Source organism: Fulmarus glacialis, unplaced genomic scaffold (genome assembly GCF_000690835.1).
Source record: "Fulmarus glacialis isolate BGI_N327 unplaced genomic scaffold, ASM69083v1 scaffold21378, whole genome shotgun sequence".
In the NCBI taxonomy this organism is placed as follows: Eukaryota; Metazoa; Chordata; class Aves; order Procellariiformes; family Procellariidae; genus Fulmarus; species Fulmarus glacialis.
In genome coordinates this window covers 18,457-42,629 of record NW_009229203.1, presented here as the reverse complement: position 1 = coordinate 42,629, position 24,173 = coordinate 18,457, and the positions used below count along the sequence as shown (strand labels likewise).

General features: G+C 38.3%; 1 protein-coding gene across 1 annotated transcript in view; it reads right to left on the bottom strand.

Annotated features, from left to right (window-relative positions):
• Positions 1–1,246: 1,246 nt before the first annotated feature.
• LOC104081152 (platelet endothelial cell adhesion molecule-like) overlaps positions 1,247–24,173 on the bottom strand; it is a 33,150-nt gene continuing 10,223 nt past the window's right edge. The window contains exons 9-17 of the mRNA XM_009583776.1: positions 23,927–24,173; positions 23,404–23,511; positions 22,509–22,536; positions 21,966–22,036; positions 21,240–21,296; positions 18,779–18,847; positions 13,979–14,035; positions 6,697–6,719; positions 1,247–1,801 (exon numbers count right to left, since the gene is read on the bottom strand). The exon at positions 23,927–24,173 is cut by the window's right edge and continues 27 nt beyond it. Coding sequence (XP_009582071.1) covers positions 1,772–1,801; positions 6,697–6,719; positions 13,979–14,035; positions 18,779–18,847; positions 21,240–21,296; positions 21,966–22,036; positions 22,509–22,536; positions 23,404–23,511; positions 23,927–24,173 — 690 coding nt within the window. The 3' untranslated portion in view covers positions 1,247–1,771. The remainder of the gene's footprint in view (positions 1,802–6,696; positions 6,720–13,978; positions 14,036–18,778; positions 18,848–21,239; positions 21,297–21,965; positions 22,037–22,508; positions 22,537–23,403; positions 23,512–23,926) is intronic.

Here is a 24,173-nt window from a genome sequence, read left to right as displayed (position 1 = left end):
TAGCAAAGGACTTATGTGAATGCAAGCACTCCCATGCTCAACTCTTAAACCAATTTAGTGCATTTACCTGCTGCTAAGCTGGTTCATGACAACAGATCTAAGTGCCTGGAATCACTTGTTGCAGAGATGACATCTTCCATATGCAAATTTATACAATGTATCTATATGGTTCATCACTGATAAAAAAATGTACAGGCATTCATTTGCAAGTGGTCACTAATATGAACATGCAAGATCCAGTGCAAAGTTCAATTCAGAGTTTTCTTTATTAAAATACTTTTTCACATTCCTTATACTAATGTATTTGTACGGACACTCATGGGATGCTAGAATGAACATTTGTCAACAGAAGAGTGCTATGAACTCAGTCATTTGTGAAAGGCTTTTGATACAAACAACATTTGCATAGGGAACAATAAATTAGAGATATTAGCCAGTAACTGGAGCTTGAAAATTTAAACGTTTGGAATGAGGATATAAAACCCTTTTGTATTTCTTGCTGGTTTTGCGCCTTTGATGTAATGCTTAAAGCAGTAACAATATATGTATATACAAATCCATGTCCTCCCTTTCACTGTTTTCTAATTAAAATGAGAACCTTCTTACCTGTGGCCCAGATCTTGTAGTAATTTAATCTGCAGTAAGAAAAGGAGAGCAATTGCAGTGTCAAAGACCAGCTGGTTAAGGGGTTGGGGACAGTACTTTTTCTGTTTTGTTTTGTGTTCTTTTTTTAAACTAATGCAACCGAGATAATCATGGGCTGCAAAGATTAGATCCAGGTCTGGATCCATGTTAGTGGTTTATCATACTATAGAGAAAAAGGATAGGTATGGAGTTCCATACTGGACAAACTGGACACAAGTACGACTTCAGATGTTTCCTAAAATCAAAGGAATAAGGATTATACATTACAGGATTTTCAGGTACAAACTCACTGACCTGGGTGTAGTATATCCACCCACTCAAGACCTATATTTTGCACCATCCAAAATAACTGTGATGGGCAATCATTCCTTGAAGAACCATCACACCAAATGAACCAACAAGCATCAGAACTTTTAAAGGGGAAAAGCAATTTAGCAAAGAATAAAGAATATTTGTGCCTCTGCTGATAGAAGCACTTGGTAAAGTACTGAATCTCTGAACAGTACTCAAGTTTTTAGAGAGCCCAGAGCTCGCTCTTCCATTAGGCCCTCATTGCAGTGTAGCATCCAAGTGAGCTATAAATTAGCTGGCTCCAAGACTGGTAGCAGTCCAGCTGCTGCAGCACAGGGAGTTCAGCACAAGCTGCAAGATCATGTCAAAGTACATACATGGCTAGCCAAGCTGTGCTGAGCTCTGATCTGCCACAGTAGAGTATTACTGATAACCAAGTTAGCTGGTTTAAAGCAAGCTTAGATATTTCTACATCCTACTAGCATCACAGTAGTTACTGCACTGTAGAAGTACTTCCTCAGCTGTAGCTTCCCCTTTTAATTCCTCAGAGCATGATGAATTGGAGGCTAGAAAGGCAAAATTGCATTAGCAGAAGAAATTCAAGATGGGAACCTAGGTCAGTGGTTTCTAGAGCCACTTTCCTATGAGAATTTTTATTTGTAATTTTTTCCATTAAATGCTTTAGGAACATCTCTATTGTTCCCCCTGAGGAAATAAACTTTGAAAAAAGAGCCTGGCAAACTCATAAAAAAGTGCTGCAGAGCTTTTGAAACATTTGCAACATCTTCCATCTTGGCTTGTTTTCTTCTCCCAGCTGATGTTTGAGGTGACTGTTCTAAGTAGCATCAGGATGACCTTGTATTCTCTGTTGGCAACAAGACCAAAAAAGAAAAAAAAAAAGGTATGAATATAAATGTCCCCCTGCCCTCTCCTGTCCTTTTTGATCAATACAAAAACTTTAAATATAGTAACGTATTCCTTAGAGCATTGTACAATGAGCTAATAAATACTCACAGTTCCCTGGGGAAATACTAGTATTATCCTCATTGGATAAAAAAGGAAATAAGACAGTGGGAGATTTAGGTTAACAATTACAGGCTAGACTGCAATACTGTTAATCACCAACATCTGCAACTGGGCACTCACTGATAAAAGTTGGATTCTTATGGGAACTGGCACTCAAGGAATCTGAGAGTCAGATCCTTTACTAGTAGATGCCCAGTTGCCACAATTAGGTCCCCATCTTCAGTCCCACAGGAATAAAACCTTTTCCTAAGAAGCATTTGGGTATCTCAACAGTGAGCAATGCAGCGTTCAACTTTTAGACAGCATGTTTCTACAAGTCTGCTCCTTTGAATAGGTTATCTTCAGTACACAGCAGGGACATAGAAACCTGGCACTGAGAACCACAAAAGGCAGCGTGCAGATAGAGGAGTCCTCTATGCTAGCCAATGGGAAAGGGCAAAGGGAGATCCCAAACTTCATTGTCTTTACATTATATGACAGAAATAATTCTGTCCACTGAGGATTCACAGCTGTCAAGTCTTTCCTGACATCAGTTGCCAAAGCAAGTCTTCCTCCAACAAATATCTGCTAAGAGTACATGGTGGCCTCTAACCTAATAGTTCAGTCTGTCAGCACTGAGGCGCCTAATTCCTTTTGTGGACTTACCCCCAGAGGATTTGCCCCATGAGTCAGAGGCAGGAATTCCTGGTTTATAATTCAATGTTTATTTCAGAGTATCACCTTGTTTTTCATATCCTGACTGCCTGAAATCCCCCCACAATTTTAAATGGACACATCCTTCATCTTCATTTCCTGTCTGAAACTATTGTGCCATGTTACTGTGCACAGTTAAACACACGCCAGGTATCCCTTCGGAGCTGGCTATGTTGTGCTGGCAATGTGAAGCAATTTACAAAATACTTTTGGGATCACTTGAGTAAGATGAGAAAGTAGCTGAAAAAAACCCAGAAATTTCTCAGAATAGATTTAAATTGTACAGGTTTCTGTCTCAGAGGGTACATTCTGAGTTTGCAGCTAAAAGTACACTATGTCCTGACTGAGGCTGCCAGTCCTCATGTACCCCTAGGATAGAATCAAACAAACAAACAAACACACACATCTAAGAGGTAATAGGGGAGGAGGAGATATGAAGTCAGAATGTACCGCTGAGGTAAATTTGACACAATACCAATTAGTATTTGGCGAAGTGGCTATCTCATTGTCAAGATATTTCCTTCAATATGTTTTCAGAAACTGGGACCGTTAAATAACTTAGAAAGATTGCCAGCTCTGATTTCAGGAAGGAAACCTCCTCCCAGTTCCTCTCTAAGTAATTCATTTCTTTTGCAAATACTTCCTATGGATGGCATTTAAGATACAAATTTCTGAAACAGAGGAGAAAGAGGGAAGCAACCCCCAACTCAAAACTTTAGATTCATTTCTAAATGACCTAAAAGTCCAAGATATTCAGGTTCAAGGTACTCTGGACTGCAAATCAGTCAGAACCTGTACTGCAATTGGGCCTTTATACAATTCAAATAATTCAAACTTTAACTAATTGTTTTTCTAATGCACCATCTTTCTTGACATAATACAAACACTTTCAATGCCTCTGTGTAAGACAACACTTACTGTCAGTACATAGTGTTTACTAAAGCCCTGAACTCAGTTTTGTAATGGTCTCTCAGTGAAGATGAAGCAAAGCTCCTAAATTTCCATGCTGGATTATATTTATTCTGACAGAAACTATGTAGGTGCAAATGCACAGGAGCAGGGCTAGCGCTCCTTAAAATTATTTGCTTCAACTTTCTTTTCCACAGTGCAGTACTCTGTTTTGCCTGTGACTTCTGGAAGATCAATGCAGAACTGAGTAAGTTTATCTGAGGAGTGGAACCCACATTGTTATTTGAATTTAGAGAATGAAAAGGACAGCAGGATCTGACGCTGAGTCTCCACCATCATGACTGAAACAAAAAGGTTGCATGTCCTCCTGTCTCTGAAAACATAGCTCTTAGCAAAACACTACTCTCTGCTGTGGTGCCCTTTGTCCCACACTTCTGGAATACCTATTACTTCCTAAACAGAGTCAAATTCTACAAGTTTTTTTGACAGGTCACTATAGCTAAGTAACCCATCTGGCATTTCACATGATTAAGATGCCAGCTGACCAGCCTAGCTCCTTGAAGGCCTCCTTTCACTCACAAATTACGGGAGTAGCAGATCGAAAGCAACTTCACCTCTGAGCCAAATACTTCACTTGGCTATAAAGAAGCAGAACAGCTGGGGAGGAAGTTTAAGCCACTTGATCACTTTATAAGGAGCATTTTCCTTTTCATGAGTAGGATCAACAACTCCTCATTTGCACCAAACTTCTGAGGTACATCACAGTTAAGCATTGTGTGAAAATGAGCTACAGAAAAACACAGTTGCAAGAAAATAATGATAGAAAGCACCTAAGTGTTTCTGTACTATGTTGCCTGAAAAATGCTGAGGCAAATGGGGGGGATGGAAAATCTATAAAGAAATGTATCTGTCCAGTCCAACTTTAGGTCACTTATCTGGAGAGTTCAAAAGAGGGATGGTGCTGCTTTTTGTCACAGGCTTTATTGGGAAAAGAAGTGGGAATTTAAGAAGCAGAAAATGGGGATCCAATTTTTTGCTATGTCCTTTAAAGCACCAATAATTAAAAAAAAAAAGAATAGTTACTATGTTAAGTACATGAACAGTACCTAAGGAGGGGACAATGTCACAGACATGAACAGAGTAAGGCTACTTCTAGGAATACATCTTACTCTTCAAGTAAGATGTGCAAGTGTTATAAAGCTCACTTTTCTTTGGGGTGTTTCTGAAAATGGGATTAGTTTTACAGAGTAATGAGTTTTATTACTCTCCTACGGTTAACAGGAGTTTGTACAGACAACACAAAGAAAACACTGCCCTCAGCTGACACTTTTCTCCCTTGAATCTAACATTACTTCATAGATTGTCTGGTTTAGCAAGCTTTAATAGTCCAATTAATTATGATGAAAGTGAGTTACATGGGGTAGTCAGTGTAATTTCACTGAAGCAGCCTCATTATACTTCCATGGAGAGATTTTTTACTCACTTTTGGCCACAGGAAAAGAAAACAAAAAAATCTTCATAAAACTTTAGTCTTTCATCCAATGTCCATTATAAATTATGTAGGGTGTGGAAAAAAAAAGACAAAAACTCCTCCCTGAGCTTACACCATTTTTCCTTTTGTGTCGAACAGGGACAAACTTTCTTCTGCGTGACTCTCCAAGGAATGCCTGGTATAACCCAGAGGAGGGTTCAGCTCAATTTATTTTTAGAAAATTGAGAGCAAAGAATAAAAACAAACCTTTAAACTAAGAGAGACAATGATAGTATAAACCCTACTGGCCTGTTAATATATTTCTGTTTATTGTAACACAATCTGTGACCTTCAGTGCACTGCCAGTGTCTGTAAATAATACAATGGGCTGCTTTTTTATCCCATGAGGATGTGAGTGCTGATGGAGCCTTTCAAAACTCAAATGGATGCCATAAGCTGACGTAGACTGTGCTATTGTGATTCTTATTTATGAGTCTCTCTCTCTCTCTTTTTCTTTTTAAGTACAAGTTCCAAAGTCACAAAGTGGATGGCAGAAAAAACACCCGCTCTGCATGGTTTGAGGATGGATTAGATAGCTTTTCTAACATTCATAAAAGTACTCCTGAAATGTAAGTTCCCTGCCTCTTAGATCTCTTGAGAGCAGAGTAAAAGCTCATTCAAGACATTTATTCTCTTTTATTCTCTTTTTTAAAAATCCGTATCTTTTCACTGTCTTCATAGCCCTATAAAGCTGTTAACCACCTGCAGAACCTTCACAAAACTCCTAACTGTTTAGCTGAGATCCTCCATATATGGATGGTACTATTCTTACCTCTTGGTTAGAGTAGCATAACTGTGACACAGCTATGTACTCTGAGGTAAAAAATTGCTTGCCTTTAAAATTTCTTACAAGGTCTCAGTTTTCACCATCAGCCCTTAGAGTCATCCCACTTGCTATACCAGTGGATGAAAATGAACCCAGAAGGAAACAGTCACAGAGAGTACATAGAAGTGACTTCTGCGAGTTCAGGTGATAAGCCATTCCTCCTTAGTTTAGCTCTTCATTTCACATCTTAGGAAGGACCTCACTTCTCTGGATATTCCAATCACAGAATGTGTGTGTGTGCATGTGAGCAGGCATACCCCAAGGAGATCCACTGGTGCTAAACACCCTATAGATTTTACAGATGGGACTGGAACAAGTGCTCTGTCCCCAGTGATACATTAACCAGCTTAGTAGGCTTTCATATGCAAATCTTGAGTGCCTCAGGTCCATCAGGAACCTGAAGCAACCAGCAACCATCCCCAACCTTGTGCCATTCTGTCAGCATGAATATTTGTGACACATATCCAAAGCTGTGCCGGTGTTCAACACAAATTCTTGGAAGATCTTTATTTGTCATCTACCTTCTGTACCAGCACTACCAAATACCAGTCAGTTCCATGGACTTTTAAAGCCGACCATTCTACAAACGTAGTACTGAAAGCCTGATTAGTAAAAATGTATATGAAGGGATTGCCCAGTAGCTGCCCAGTAAAGGTCTTGAACAACAAATAAACAATTAAAATGTAGCAACACTTGAACACTATTTCACTAGATAACACAATAGTCTCAATCCAATTTCCCTATATTTAACTGCTTGCATAAAATGTATACTTACAGAATGCCTGTTTTCCACAGAATCTGCAAAATAAAATACAATATATAAATTATGAAATGGCACATTGCAGAGTGATCAGTTCTATGTTCCAGAAAATAGACTTTTATATTTAATCTAACTTTTTTTATGCACCTTGCAATGACGTAAAATTGCTACCTACGACTAAGGTTCAAGCTCTGGTCCTAAGAAGTATCCAAGCACTAGCTTAATTCAAGTACATGGGTGGGACCAGACATTTCAAAGACCATGTTGACCAGTGCATGTTTGACAGCTTTCCTGATTATCGTTTAGAGCAGAAGTCTCTACTGAGAGCACAAGCTGTTACCGGACAAAAAAGTGTCTTCCTTTTAGAGGCAAGTTCTCAGGAGCATTATACTTCCTCTTCCAATTACTTGCCAGGAAAATAACGTACTGCAGAAACCGGTATAGGATACAATTTTCAGAGCCAAATAAGAACCTGCAAAGACACCTGAAATTTTATTAATAAAAAGATGCTTGTTCCAATGAAAGCCTGAGAGCCAGCGGACTCTTTCCATTTAGGATCAGTGAACTTTACAATTAGATCTTGGGCTCTTTTTTAAAAAAAGTGGATTTAGCTATTCAGAAGTTTCACAGAATACCTTCAAATACTAAAACATAAATATTTCTTTGCCCTCTGAAAGCAAGACAATCTAGAGACATGAGGAAAATAACTCTGCTTTTAGAAGAGGACTTCAAGTCCTGTTAAAAGTGCTCTTTTGTATGGTCTGTTAAGATATTTCACACACGACAAAAGTAAGCGCTGAATCTTGAAAGGTATTTTCTTGGAAAGTATATAAAATTCAGTGGAGAGAGACTGTGCCAAGGAAATTCATCTAATGCTCAAAGCAGACAGTTTGAACTAGGGCTCTGGGTTAATCTTGCCAGTATTTTTTCTATAAACGTGGGATAGTCTCTGAATCTATGTTTTTTCTAAGTATGTATTTTTTAAATAACAAATAATAACATCAGTCCTCCCATAGGCAGAACACTTATGTAAATTTTGAAAAGTTCTCTGAAATCATTAAATGAAGGATATTATGAAAAGTACTACTACCATAAATAGACCTTAGTAAAGGTCTTTTAGAAACTCCCTCGCCAGCCAGCAGAAGTAATGAGGAAACTGAACACAGGTAAATCTAACTTTGCACATAATTCTAAAGTCTCTTTTTCTCTCTCCTTTATGATTACATCCATGTATACTTGTGGTGCAGTTAAGCTCGTACAGTTTCTACCATCCGCATTTTTATTACATTAGGATTATAATTCTGCTTCACTGAAATTCACTGAAAGCAGCACCATGAACACAGTACACAAGCAGCCTGCAATTTCTGAAACACAGAGAGACTACATGAATGTCGCTGGCATGGTACACTATGAGTTTTCTCCAAGACAGTTCTACCCAGAACTTTTAGCCTAGGAAAAGGATTAAAAACTGAGGTGACTACAGCATCTTATACCAGTGCATAAACTTAATTTCAATATAAAATTTATCTCAATGTTTGGCAAGACTGATCCCTGTCTGTTTAGCCAGTTTGATAAGAAACAATATAAAAAGTTACACGGGAAACACGTAAAAGCTTTTTGTGTCCTGAAAGCTGACAGAAGTGAACAAAAACACTGCTGACCCAGTGCTACATCAAAGCTTGACTTTAAGTGGACAAAACTATATGTAAGGTTTATGAAGTGAGGTATTAACGAGCTGTAGTTTAGTCCTCTGTCACAATGTATTGTGCTTACAGGAAGGAGGAAATGAGAAATTTTGTATGAATTCCAAACTTCAAACAACGGGATGTTTGCTACCCCAAAGCTACTAGGTCACAATAACAGATATCCCGCCTCCTTGTTATCTGTCACCCAGATTCAAAATAGTGTGGCTTTCTAGCTAAGTATCATATCTCTACCAAGAGCATGTCATAATCTGTGTCCTTTGAAAGTGCTGCTGGAAGGCTATATGATTTCTGAAAGTTACTAATCAGGTAAGCCAGCGTGTAGCCTCTAATAAAAGCACAATGATACTGTGCTTTTGCTGATTCTTTGCTACGTCAATTTTTTCACAACTTTTTAATTTCATTCCTGTTAAAAATATGAGGCGTTTTTTACTTGAAACACACTGATTTTACTGTGATGAAAGAGAACAGAGAGATTTTCAAATGACACCTGGCTTTCCCTTACTAACAAAAACAGAGGAATGAGATATGCTGGATTCTAGTCATATACAGAAAAATTGGTCAAGCTTCCATAGCAGGGCAAACAAGAAGCTGCATATTTCATTAAAGGAATCAGAGCTGAAGGTCTGGTGGTGGTGATTTCTAAAAGATTCCCACGTCTAATAAAGGTAGGTGTTTTTATGGATTTCTGATGGATTTAAACTCTTGCTATTGCTTTTAGTTGATGGGGTTTTAAATTCAAAGAACATATTTTTTACAAAGGAATACATTAATGGCAGGAATTTAAGACACTGTGATCCCCACCTGCTCCGCCCTTTCTCATTGCTAGAGGTTATGGAGCAGAGAATGTATGCCCAAACAGTTGCAATTCATAATCCATCTCAAACCCATCTCCCACACTGGTGAAAGCTAAGATGCCAGATTATCAACTGAAGATGCTGAACAGCAGACACATACTACATTCTGCCAAGCCTTTTTTTGGAGCAGTAGCTTCTAACGGAGAATCTTGGCAGGCAGCTTGGGAACAGATCTTACACAGGGACATGCACGCAATTCAGCTTTGCATTTTAGGTTCAAGCAAGGTCAGAAGCTCCCTGCATATTTGTGTCTTACTGAAACCATCTGGCTTTGCCTAATTTTTGGCTGAAACTATTGTAAGCATTTGGCTCTGGAATCAATGTCTTACAGATCCAGGCTTTGGTCTAGAATATGTCTTGAAACCTAAAGATCCAAAGACTTTTTATTTTGGAGAAGGGACAGGTTATTTACATTATTTCAGACTGCATGCAACTAGCATGTGCTCATTAGGCCTGAGTTTTGAATAACATAATGAATCCCCAGACCCTGTGAGTTTTCTCTATGCTGGAAAAGGCGTTCAGTGGGAAATTCTGGCTAAGTACAGAGGTGTTAAGCCTGAGGCTCAGTAGCAGGAAAGTATTTGAACAGATTTCCTGATTGCTAGAACTGATTTCTAATAGTTTGTTCTAAACCACTGAATGCAATGGGGATTTCTCATGCCTCTTTCCACTGGGATATATTTATTTTTCCATAGTACATTGTTGGTTGCAATAAGATTCTTAGAGTTTCCTGTCTCGCCACTGCACTTGCTTCCAAGTGACCAATTCATTTTTCCAGACTTAGCAGCATAAAGGCTGGCTCTGCATTTTGTTCACTAGATTTCCATTTTCCTAATAAGAAATTAGGAATAGTTATTTTGCAATAAGCCACTATGAGTTCAATTCAGTGCACATCAAGGTCAGTGCAAAGCCTATCACTGGCTTCTGTGAACTTTGGATCCGATACAGAGCAAAGGCAGAGTTCACTGAAGGAGTAAGAATGTACATTGTCTTCCACAATCTACATTGTCTTCCACAAGAAGTGCCCTGAAAAAATGTAAGGAAATCTGTAAACTGGAGTTAGCTCTAGTCTTCTCAGCAATATGAACAGAACTGTGCCCGAAGAAGAACTGGGATCAATGTTGAAGGAAGGGGTGGAGCTGAGATAAAGAACCAGTATGGACATGCTTGGACTTCCTGCCCCCACTGTCTCTTGGAAGGATGAAAGGTGTGATGGAAGTAAATCATGCATCTAAAAGAGCCTCCACCCACCCAGCTGAACTTAGTATTTGACACATCCTGACCCCTCCCTTAGGAAGAGCATCAACTGCCAGCCTAGCCTGTTGGGACTCCAGCACAGGCAAAGTAGGCAGCAGGGCCACAGTCATTTTATCATTCTTGGCAGTCTGTTGATTTAGACAATTGCCTGTTTTGCTTAAGCTTCGGACTGTCTCAGTTCTTTGTGAATAAAAAGCAACAGCTCTGGAACTGGGCTGGATATTCCTGACTCCCAATGTACTTAGGCCTTTTCATAGAGCAAGCAGAGAAAGCAGTATTTTAAGGAAATTAGTTCATCCTGATAGGTGTGAAGGACTTTTAGACAAAGGTGTTATTGACCTGACTGGTACTAATTGTGACCATTCCCCAAATTGCCATTTGGACGTAAGGTTTGTTTTAAAGCTGAGGCTTGAAGCTTTAGGTATTTTATGTAAAATACTAAAATAACAGCTTATTGCTCTAGAAAAGGTTTTAAATCAATAGCTGGGTGAACTTCCTGAACACTAAATCTTCTTTCTCTGAATTAAACTAACCTTTCAATAACAATGCAAGGACAACTTCATCTCTTTGAGTTGCTTCCAGAGACAATGATAGTGATCAGCACGCCCCTTAAATCTCTCATATCAGTGGAAATCTAGTGTCCAGCTAAAGAGACTGACATTCTCTACAGTACTATTATTTGACTTTCAATCAAAATACACCTGACTAGACTAATTTCGCAAATGACCTGCTTTTCCTACTGTTAACCACATGCAGGTCTTCTGGGATTTGAAATGTGCATTTGACAGTTTGTTTCTGTCTATCTTTAATGTAACACCTCTTTAGGCCTGGTACTCAGAATAAGGAAAGCAGCACAGCAGATAGGATGGGAAGTCTTACCATAGTGTGATGGAGACACTAAAATGATAGTAACAGGAGATAACATAACCAATACCGGGAAAATAAAAAGAAAAGGAATAATGGCAGATGCTCAGCACACTGCCAAAGGCCTGGGGCTTGGGAAAGGTCAGAGCATTATCTGCACTATGGATTCATGATTTGGGATAAGGATGAGCAATAGCTGTAGAACTCAAAATACAAGAGTTGGTTACTGACATGGCATCTGCTTTACTGGGGACAGCAGTGAGAGCCATCAGAAAAAAGAAGAGGAAAAATATTTTAGCTCAGTCACAAAGAATTGCATCAGACATAACTACTGACAGCTCTTCAGCTTCCTCTCTAGTGGACACAATTTCTGGAATGCACAGACAACTCCTTGAAAAGATAAAATTGATAATGAAGCACTCAATTCTAATTAAACAGACCCAAACCACAATAGTTACCTATAAACAATAAAATGTTACATAGGTCTTAGGTGTTAAATCTCTCAAACTGTGTAGCTGACACCAATTCCCAAATTCATGTAATTTCCCCAGAGGACACGTTTGTCTGAACCATTAACTTCCTGAAGTAGATTATACTCTCGGGCACTTGCTCAAAAATCTCAAAGAATATTCAAACATAGTGAAGATCATAATGGTAAACCAACTTCTGCACCCACTAGTAATACTCAACACCTTTCACAATTGGCTTTTAATATACTTACATTAATATAAATTAAAGTACTTAAGAAGATCTATTTCCTAGGGATTCTCCACTGCATTTATAGTTTGCCACCTTGCAATCACACAGCCTATCAAAAATCAAAGTAAATGTTACATTTAAATAGACTATAATGTAGCTATGCAAAGCAACTGCATAGCTATGTGATGCACTGCTTATCTAATTGAAACACTTTTCCTGTGTATCAATCAGGAAAAACAGACGTGATTAAAACAATAAACTGTTACTATGTTTCCAAGAATAACTGAAAGTGTAGAATGTTATGCATAAAAGAGCAGGTGGACTGCAAGATTAAGGGGCGTTTGCATATCATCTGGCTAATTCAGCTCAGTCTTTCAATCATATCTCATTCTATTGCAGTTTCCACTTTATGGCCAGTACAGTCTTATAAGTGCTTTGAATTATAGCTCTGCTGTACCAATCTTGAGCTTACACTACAATTCACAAAACATCCTTCTAGTGTGTAACACTTGCCATTATGTCAAAAACAGGAATGGTGAAAGGTATAATAATCAACTTCACACCTGGGCAGAAAGCAAGCGAGGGGTTATACAATCAGCTTCTGCAGCTTGTTACAGGTCCAATTCACACTCACTGGAAAATATTTCAGAACATTAGTGGCCTTTGGGTTCAGCCCTAAAATGAGATGTTTTTTTTTCTCATGATGCTGCCAGGTGATCCTACATGAAATGCCTAGCCCTGTTCTTTAGCGTAAAGGGTATTCTGCTTTTCACTGCAAGCCTGTGAAAAATGAGTAGGACATACAGGCTCAGCACCAAGCCAGGAGTCAGGATTCTGAAATTCTGTTCCCAGTGTTGTCACCCTCTAAACACATTGCCTTAAACAAATGACCTAATCTCTCTGTTTATTCAGCTGTAAAATGGAGATAAAAATTGCCTTATAAGTCCTCACAAGGGAAAATTAAGTAATGTTTTCTAAAGTACTTGGAGACCCTCACATGAAAGATTCCCTAGAAACAGAATACTGTGTCGGGGCAGGTGTGAAATCCCTTGTAAAATAGAAAAACAGCAAATTGAAACACAGTGATCAAAAATTAAAAATGGCACACAACAAAGCTACTTGGTAACATGGATGGGGACAAAACCTGAACAGTTTACAGCCCTAATATTTACAAATCTAGACTTCCTAACACAAAGAGAGGAAAGGAAATCCTTTCTGATTTAGTCTTTGACAAACTGTGAAGAAACACTTTTAACCTACTGTCTCTAAACTCATTACTGCCAGAACATTTATAGACAGTAATTGCCAGTAAGCTGCTAATGCCCACATACAAAAGTCTGTGTTACAGGAGGTGGAAGGGTAGAGTGGCTGGCACATACAATCTGAGACAATTTTTGATGGTGCTTAAAACAAACAACCCACCCTACTGAAGTGATCATATTGCTTTAAAAATTTTTAGAGTTTGTGGTTGGAGTCTTTATAGGTATTTGCTGGGGTTATATCCAAAATTAGTGTAATATTTTATAATGCATGGCAAACATGCCCAACTAAGAGGAAAAGTGTTGTTCATGAGCAGTTTGAAATAACACAAATCCCTAACAGGTCATGTTTCGCTCCAGATTCAGATCCAGATGTATGGCCCAACTACTTAGCAGATACAGTACAAATGGGCTGATGAAGTAGATGCTACAAATATTAATCTCATTGCAGTAAATATCATTGGTTTATGAGAAACTATGAAGGTGTTATACAATTTATCAACACCTGTGATTTTGTGGCTGCCCTTCAGTATGTTCCTATGTGACTTGGATCTCTTTTTTATGGCATTTATCTTCTAAACTATTCAGTCACAAATTTATCCCTAATCTCTATACAAATGCTTCCTTTATGTGTTTAATTTTTCACTAGCTTACTTACCATTATTAGCTTTTCTGATTTCACTATAAACTGTTTCAGTCCCCTTCTGTACAGGAGCTGGAAAATGTATTGGCACAGAATCAATTTCTTGTCTTTTTTTTTTTTTGTTTGCCTTATGAAAAGCTCCTTAAACAAACAGAACACACTGTTTTACTTTCAGAGGAAGTAGTTACATAAGCAGCAACGAGCCTGTGGACTCTGTACGAAAAAGCAGCTACACCCCCTCCCCCAAACCCAGACTGTAAGGTTCTGAGGGGGAGATGTCTCTCCCTCTATATAAAAACAATGATGGAAATAGGCTTCCCTTTCCAAATTTGACTTTAACATTCTAATAACCTTCTCAACTTAAATTGATACTGCTTTAATTTTACAGAGACATCTACCACTAGAGAAGAGTTTCTCTGGATCACTTTGAAGAGCTTCTTCAGTTTGTTCTGAGGATTTAGCGATCCTAGACCTGAGGAGATCTATCATTTGGAAGACTAACTACACCCCCTTTTGGCCACTAGCCTGATTAAATCTTACAGGCACAAAAATAATCTAATTTGCTGTTCTTTGTGAAATGCCTCAGAAGAATATTTGCAGATTTCACACTGTACAGCTTCTGTTTAGGTGCTGTCGGGGAAAGGTCTCCTCTCAGTTCCTCAGCATGGCTGACTCTTCCATTAGTGCACTGAGATCAGGTGGACTCAGCAGGAGTGAAGGCTAAGAAGGCTTGTGGAAAGATAGAAAGTAAGGAGAAAAAGCAGACGGAGCAGATTTGTGCCTCCAAGGACACAGCTGGAATACAAATGCAATGTTAGTCTTAGACACATACTTTTCAGACCTTTAGGTTTACAAATAAGCCCCTGTAAACCTCTGCTCTTGTATGAGATGCAAAGCAAAAAGGTCTTCCTGTTTTGCTATCTGACATGGTTGAAAACCTATCCACAGAGTTTTGATACCAAACCACAGGCACTTACCCTTGGTTAAGTGCCTTGTCTAAAGGCCTGAAAATAGCAAGAACTCAGTTTCATTATGCTCAGTGTAAACACAGCTCTGGAGATTAGAACAATTTCCTTGATTTCTTGCAAGGTTGTAGATTAAGAATCCCTGGGCAACCATAAGTAAAGCAAAGTGCTCCAGAACTCTGTGCATTTAAAACCACTTTCTTCATCTGGTATAAAGGCCTATGCAGGCAGGGTCTAGGAGGTTGCTGTTCAAGGACCTCAAAGCGTTTTAGAAACATTTATTCATTTCAGTTAAACTGAGTCTCTTAGAAAACCTCAGAATTCTATCAATATCACCTCCAATTTCTACGGAACTTCAATAAACCAAGAAGTTAGATTTTTCTAGTTAAAGTTAAAAAAAAAAAAGAAGGTTGTTCCTTCTCTGCAAGAAACTGGAAAGAAAATTCACATTTCTGGATACAGAGACCTGTACTTTAGCTATTAAAAAAACATTTAAAGAATTCAGACATATTGATCTGCAGCCAAACTCAGAATCAGAACCACTACCGTTCTGCATTGCTCTGAAGAGCCCAAGTGTCTCTGGCACCACATTCTAATTTCCCAAAGCTAATTTAATTTTTTTTAAATTCTGTTAAGCATCCTTTAAATGTTGGGAGCTAAAACATCAGAATTGAGTTGCAAAACTGCTATTAATTTCAATGACAGTAGGAGTTACACTTCACTGAGTGTCTAATCACAGCTTTCAAACTTGCAGTTCTGGCATGAACTTTCTTTGCAAAATAGTCTGAAGATCTTGAAGCGCATTTCATACGCTTATGGACTATTGCTTAAATGATCAATTCAATTTCCAGTGAAGTAAGAAATAATCTTCTCAGAATTTTAATGAGAGGTAGGTCATTTCGTTTGGAATAATCTTTTTGTAGCAGATTATAGTCCTAAATCTACTCCTGTTGACTCTGTGGAAAGACTTGGTGGGAGGCGTTTCCTTAGCTTGCCTTTTTTTTTAGACCCATTTCATTAAACTGTGATATAATGCCACTGCCCATGTTATTTTCTTTGTTAATCTTCCAAAAGTCATCTCAGCATTGAAAAAATATGCTAGGAGAAATTACTTGGATGATTTGACATTTTGTTCCCACTAACTTTATAATGTTGCCACCCTGAAGATAACTAACCAGCTATAAAAGTAAAAGAAGGAGCATGTCCTTACTCAGCCATGATTAGCAGTTTCTCCCTTCTCACTTTAAGGATATTTCCTGATCTTACTTTAGCACTGGCCTTTGTTTTTTGCTTGGATTAACAATAAAGGGTTTAAATCACTTTGCCATCTTTTTGCACAACTATTATACTGTGTTAAAAAGTATTGCAGAAATTACCAGCTAGTGCAGACATGGCTGGAAAAACACTGTTTTCAAATGTAAGTTGTTCTTTACTGTCAAAGACAAGATGTACATCCTTCTACAATTATGTAAATTTGTTTTGAGGTGGCATTCAATTATTCCTGATTCCCAAAAGTGACATGAAGGCTACTGTTATAGCTTAGATACTGCAGCATTTATTGCAGTAGTCTTTCACAATACACAAAATATGATTCTCCTGCTCCTGAGATGAACATTAATATTGACATTGACAACAGTAGCAGGAAGAACAAAGATTGGGAAGATAAATTAATTTGAAGTTAGTCCTGAGAGATCAAAGAAGTCTGGAGTTCTTCAAAAGGCAGAAGGAATCAGACTCTATGTGCAGCCTACTGGATGAGATATGCATGCCCAGAGAAAAGGTAAGCGTGATATATTTTGTCTTCATTCAGAAAATAGGTGGAATCAAAAGAGGTGCAATAGGGATTTGGAGCTAGGTGATAATCTGAAAGGTCTGTTCCTTAAGAAGGGCTGGTCATAACCCACAGACAGACATGAAAGAATATTATGATTTGAAACAAAATTTGTACAATAACATCAATTTGGTAGAAGTATCGCTGGCAGTCCTATGGCTGAATTATTTTTGTGGGTGTACATGATTATTACAAGGGTACATAAAGAAACTTGGCTTTGCTTTTCTTTTCCCAAGAATAAATCTCATCCTGTTCTCATTGTGATAGGCAGTGCAGAGCTGAAAGAATTAATCTTGCAACTTGGTTTCATACAACTCCTTCCATTTAAGCAGCATCCTCAAAATGCTCTGAAAGATTAACACATTAAATACTTGCAGTGCAGTTGCCATTTACGTAACCAAAGCATGCATTTCCTAAGCATTCACTTGTGTCCTGGGTGCAACAAAAGAAACAGATTAGGGAGCTATCGTATCTCAATATACTTGAAGCACAGATCAGTCTTATAGAATCAACTAATGTTCTGTATGTCATACATAGGTCTGTAACATGAGAGAGCATTCAGTTAAAATAATCTGATCTCATTTACACACTATCTTTTAAACATTATTTTGCAGTTTGCAGTTTAATGGGGTTCAGTCTACAGAGCATGGATACTATCTTATTACTCAGTCTGGTGTACTGGAAGAGTGTTATATATCAGAATGGGATGAAAATGCTATTTTCAGAGATGCTGATCTTGCATTTAATAGGGCTTTTAATTTAAATAATCATGCTCTAGCATATCTTTACAATTCTACACCATTGTATTGTGTAGTGCACGCTCAGAAACATTTGGAACAATTAAGTTTTAGGCCTATTCTGAAAAAGAGTACAACAGCTATGGCATCTCAGTGCAGAATTTAGCAGAGGTGGATAAATAGCATGCTTAGAACACGGGGAAAACTCTGTGAGGAATGATACCAGCAAGTGAAAACAGAGAAAGAATAGGAGGACTGGCTGTTCCGGGAGAGCTTTGCTGCAAAGCTTGAAGAGTGAGCACTTTTGCACAAACATCTGTATTACTAACTAAACAATCATGTCTTCGGTCTCTGAAATAAATGAGTGGTCCTTCCTACCAGGAAAAAGCAAATTTATCCATTTCTTCCTCAGTCTGCTTCTCATTCAGCTAAAGCAAAGAAGCTAGAGCATAGCATAAACATCTCTCATGGGTTTTATTCACTCTTAGCTATTTGAAACTTTTGTAAATTTCTGAAAGATTTAACAGCTTTCAACACAAGGGCACAATGATATCACATTTCTCCAGATGACACAGAATGATTGAAGTGTGCATTTGGGTGTTGAGAATAAATTTCAGTGGATATTTCTCCTTCAAGGTTGCAGAGACATGTACCTTAGCCTCATGCTATGACATCTGGTTACCGTTACCATAGAACTACAGGTAGGAGGCCAAAGTTATCTGGGCATCAATAGTCTCATTTCTCTGTTTAATGTGCCACAAAATCCAGGATGGTCTCCAGGCCTCTCCAGACTGAGAGACTAAATCTATGCTGGTCTCTCTTCCTTCGCTATCACAAGTGAATTACAGCTTTGACCCTTCAACCAGTTCCTTTATAAAGGAGGAAATCCCACTGCTGTCTGTTCTCTCCATTATCCTACCCTATGGCTAACCTCAAATGGCTCTCAGTGAATTTGGACTCTATAACACGAAGATTCACAGCAGGCTGCCTTCTGCTCAGAGCCACAGCTCCAGCTGGGAGCCCTGCTCTGCACAAATCTCATGTGGATGGGAAGGGCAAGTGCACAAGAGGATCCCAGGGGAAGAAAGGCTGCAGTGAACAACAGCACAGTTGCCACAGCATCATCTAGATTAAGGAGCACTACTGGCATGAAACTGTCATGCACACAAAACACAACCTGCTCTTACATTCACAGGTGCCAATATCAGACCAGTGTCAGGGAATAGCAACATGCCCAGAGTTGCTCCCAAAACATAACCAGAGAGGCCAGACAATTTATTACCTCTGTGAGGATCAAGCGTTGATACTTCAACTTCAGTGTACTCCACCTCAGCACTCTCAAGGTCAGGTCCTGCCCCAAAAATATCAAGAAGATGTTTCTTTGTAGGACTGCATGCTTCATTTGAGCTATGGGCCTGATCCTGCTGCCACTGAAATTAATGGACAAGTCCTCATTGACTATGATAGGTGCAGGATCAGGCCCTACTTATGGTAGATGTAAGTTACTCTGCTAAGAGTTGTAAGGCCAACCCATTCCTAAGGGTCATCCCAATCTGAATTGGGATGACTCAAGCCAGATTTCTGAAACTATGGGAAGTGCAAATTGTGCGTAAAACTTACTGTCAATTTAACATCTTCAAAAGTGGCACAACACAAATGGAGCAGGGAATTATCTGAGATTCTCCCATATTCCTGCTCCAGCTTCAGCTGCTCTCTCTTCTATTTCTCTCCCTGCCATTACTTTTTCCTCCTTTTCTACGGCTGTTATGGCAGGACACTTCCCATCCTCCACTTTCCTCACATTTAAAGCCTTCTCTAAGTCTTTTACGGCCTCCCTCATCACTTCTCATACTCTCAATTTCTGCTTTGCCAATAAGCAATTTCAGCACTTTTCTCTTATGTTGCCCTTCAAGCTCTCCACAGAACATCTACAACGGGAACCCATCTTCCTCCTCAAAATGCTTCTCTCCCACAATGCCCACAGAAACCCTGGCAACGATTAGACACCTGATGTACTAAGACTACTGCTGACAAGTACTGTCTAACTAGATACAACAGACACAAGAAACAGCTGTTGCTTTCTACTCTGTCTTTTCCTTAGGGTGGAGATGGTTTTCTACTAGATTTCTGTAAAAGTTGGGAGGAACCACAACAGTCATGCAGACTGGAATCCTGCAGAACTGCTTGTGGATTTTTTAGAACAGGAATTAGAGAAAGATCTAATGATTAGAACAGCAAAGTTTTAGGGTAGCCTTCCCATAGCATTCCTGAGAGAAGGAAAAAAAAAAGCTGAACAAAACAAAAACAGTGTTTAAGGTGGCATATTAGTTAATAACAATGTTTAAACTACGTGCTTCCTACAGTAGCAGTGATTCTGAAAGATCAATACAGCCTTATGTTCCTATGTTTCTGCTGTCTGTATGTTTGTTTTGCATGAGGATGTCTCTCTAGGTCTAATTTGACTTATTCAGGCCACAATGGAATAACTTCCATGCACCGACTATAAGCTCCTTCCTTTTGCTTGCTAAAGTAAAAGCTATTGCCACACAAATGCAGAATAGATACTGTTATATTAGAGGTATATGAATAAAAGACTTGTTTTTCACATCTGGTAGAGAGTTCTGCAATAGCCTCGTTGGTTTTAATGAAGCTGCCCAATCCGCAGTAGGTAAGGATTGAACCCATTCATTTCCGGCAGACATGCAGATCATTAGACCAGAGCCCATTTCATCTGAAACAGGTAGGATACAATGGAAAAAACAAGAGTCATTGAGCTATTGTTTCCAAAGGTTGTTTCCAGATTTTCACAATTAACTTAATGCAGCACCTTTCTCTTAGTTTTGTGGTACAATGTTGCCCTGCACACTCAGAATTGCATCAAAGAATTATCAATTAGAAATTCCTGCCACCTATGTTGCATACAGGCTTATGCACGAGTCTAGTTCCATGCTCTGGATTAATTTTAGCTCAACTTTGATCTTTAGTAACACTAGATGTCTTTCCAACTATCTTTCAACTCATGGTCAACTCATAGACAAAAAAGTCAAAATGTACTATAAGCCATCAGAAATTGCATCTAACCCATGAGAATACTTCCACATCAATATAAAACAAAAATATATGAGAAAAAGTATGCTTTCAGATGGCAATACCCGCATATTTAAGTACTATTCTTTGACTAAATATCTTAAAAACACCAGTCTTGAAGAATACAATGTGCTAGATGATGCAGTACTTGATGACATGTTTTAATGAATATATATATATATAGCCCACATGGTGTCTCAAGGTATTTGGCAGGTTATTTTATTCAGATTTCATAGCACATTATTTTTAGGTTTAATGCTTAAATATTTCAAGTTCTGCAGAAACGAAGAAAGGACAGAAAATTAAAAGAAGCAGAAATCAGTAGAAAAGATTTAAAAAAAAAAATTCTGAATATTTGTTGTATAGAACTTAAAATTTTGAGTCTAAGTTGTATTTTTATACCATCCTTCATTAGATGGCCTGGAATCCAGCACAACTAATTACACTTCGTAATGCAGTTCGTAAATGGGTCCTATCATTGTAATTTTGCATGTAAGGAAAAAGAACTAAGCTCAGCAAAGGCAAGAGTCTTCCCCACTATCAAAGAGAAAAAGGAAAGGACTGGACCTATCAAATCCTGATTGCTACCATTAGAAAACATCACAACTTTCAATCATAAAATAATTCTAAAATCTATTGTTTAAGTATGAAATTACCTTTATTCTCATCTGTTGCTTTCATGTGATTTTCACTATCTTCAATGTAACCTGATCCTAAAATATTAAAGTAAAAGTTCAGCTGACAAAATATTTATTATAGCCAATCAAATAAATGAGTTACACAGCTGCAACTCCTATTGTCATTATGTATACTTTTAGATTCACACTTAAGACATTCATGTAACACAGGTGGGAAGAATGTGGCTTTTTAAATGATCAGCTAAAAAACACCCAAGGGGTAACTTTGTTTATATCAGGTGCTCTAAACAACATGTCCACCTATCTTTGTAAAGTGCATTGAGATCCTGGAATGAAAGGTGCCCAATCATGGCAAGTTAACATTGTTATACTGTGCCCACGTCACAGGACCATGTGCCACAATTCAAATTTCCTCTCTGATATAATTTTCTTGCATCTGTGTCAAAACTGTCAAAAACAGAAAGTAATTTTCTTTTACCATGATTTCTCCATCTGTAATATTGTTAACTGATTGCCTGGTAGAAATGTCTGAGCAGACTTATAAACCAATTTTTGTATAAGACATGCTCATAAAAAACTGTACAAAGACAAAATGATAGAAGACACTTGGGAGAATGTTATTGGTATTCCCCTGTATTCCTAAAGCATTGAACCTTATCCAAACAACAACCATGTACATCCAAACCTTTAAATAAATGTTTAATTAAGCCAACTCACTAATAGTCTTACAACAAAATATCCTACCTGAATAGTAGTCTCCATCATTGTGCTGTCTTGTCAGTTTTTCACTTGTCAAGTTTGTAGCCAAGGCAGAACTGAAAAGCAAACCAATAAAAGTTGATGTAATTATCCAAAACCAGTCAATAAAAACAACAAACATGATGATATTCAAAGATCAGTCATTGTCTATGCTGACTACCACACATTCTTAACTATTGAAGCTAATGAAAATTTTGCCTTTGTCTTTAAGAGAAGCCCAAACAAACTTCAAGGTCAAAAATGTTCCCTCTTGCATTACTCTTCTTTAAGACCTCTGTATTTTTAATTCCGTATCTAAATGCATTCAAATGCAGGCCTGACATTCTTCTATTTCTCTTAGCTGGCCTTTTTTTTTTTCTATTTTTAGAGTATTTCCTCATCCTATTGTGGTGTAAGCAGGTGGTACATGAAGCATAACCACCTATTGTCTGCAGGTGTGTGCCATAATAAACTATATTCATATGGTGGAAGGCCTCCAGTCCTTTAAACAGAAATACTTCACCATTACCATAAAGCAAGCCATCTTACCCAGACATCTCCATGGATGGTCCTTTAGCTTGACAGAGAAAAATAAAAGCATCCATTAATAGATTGCACGAGTAAAAGAATTTAAAAGTAAAAATCAAAACAAAAATATAGTGATTATCTACCCAAGTCAGAATAATTTATTTTGGCTATCACAAAATTAATTACCTAGTGTCTTTCATCCTGTTTATCACCCAGGTCCCTTAAATGTCTCTTTCACAGAGAACCTAAGATCCCAAATCCTGCCTGGCCAATTTAAGCAGTCTGGGACATCCAGATACTCCAAATTTTCCCAAATATTTTGCAATGTACTGCATATCACAGAATAAACCAGATTTATTTATCTTCTGAAAGAACAAGATCTGAAAGAATACCTTAATGATAAAAGACAAACCCCTAAGTGAAATTGTAGTACAGTGTGGGGAGAAAAAAAATCAACCCCACAACCTAGTAATCTTAGGTTTGTTTCATGAGGACTAGAGAAGTACCTCAATTGCACCTGAGTTGGGACCCCAAATCAAATTGTCATAGCTCTATAAGGGATCAAAAAACTCCTCAGGCCCTGTCTGCCTCTACATTGCACGGGACTGAATTCCAGACCTAGGACTGCATCAGAACAGTGCAATTCCGGCCTATCTCCAATAACCTTTGCTTCACTAGTGCCCTCCCAGCACCATTAGTTAGATCGTCCCATTCTGCCCAATATACTCGGAAAGCTTCAGCACACTTGCAGCTTAATTTGTGCCACCTGGCATTTTTAAGCAGATTTTTAGTTTTTTAAAATTGTATTTAGTCATCTCCTGAAGCCTCACCCCCACAAACCTTTGCTCCTGAAACAAATGCAAGTTTAACTGTAATACATTTGTCACCAAACAAATAGAAGGGAACCATTCATTACCCTTTTTCTTCTTACACAAAAACCACCATAAAGTGAGAGTTACTGCTCCTGCGATAGGTATTAGGACAAATGCAGCAACGAGTCCTTTCTGCCAAGCCGCTAAAATGACTGGAAATAAGAAAGACATGTTTAAGAGAGCACGTACAGTGACAGGTCATCATTACCAACTTCTGCAATTCCTGACCTTTCATTTTACTACAAATTGGCCTTTTTATGCACTGAGGAAGAACTTTAAGGAGACTTGCATGCAAAGTTCACTAGTGAGCCTCTCCTTTGTGACCGAAAACTCAGGACAACAACGGGTTGCTTTTAGTTTGCATCTGGCTCCTTTGGCTTTTGAGTATCCCTTAAACTTTTCTATGTAAGTTAGACAACCTGTGTTTATAAATGGATATCTCTGTTTAACTTCTGACAATGGCGGAACAAAAACAAGTAGGGGAGTTATACTTAGTAACATCCCAGATAACACAACCTCACCTGTCATGATGACATAGTATGCAGCTTATCAAAAAAGTCAGCTTACCACTGATGGTTATTGGACGGCTTTTCACATCCACGTTAGCTCGATTAGAAGCCATGCAGTAATATGTCCCCGTGTCCTGCCTGTTCATTGTTTCCTTGCGCCACGTGACTCTGTCTGCATTTTCAATTTTTTCAAATAGAAGAACTTCATGATCAGTTTTCCTAAAAATCCTGAAGTGGATTGGCCAAGATCCTTCTTTCACAGAGCAGAGAAAAGCAGTCTCACTGCCATCTTCCACTTCTCCATA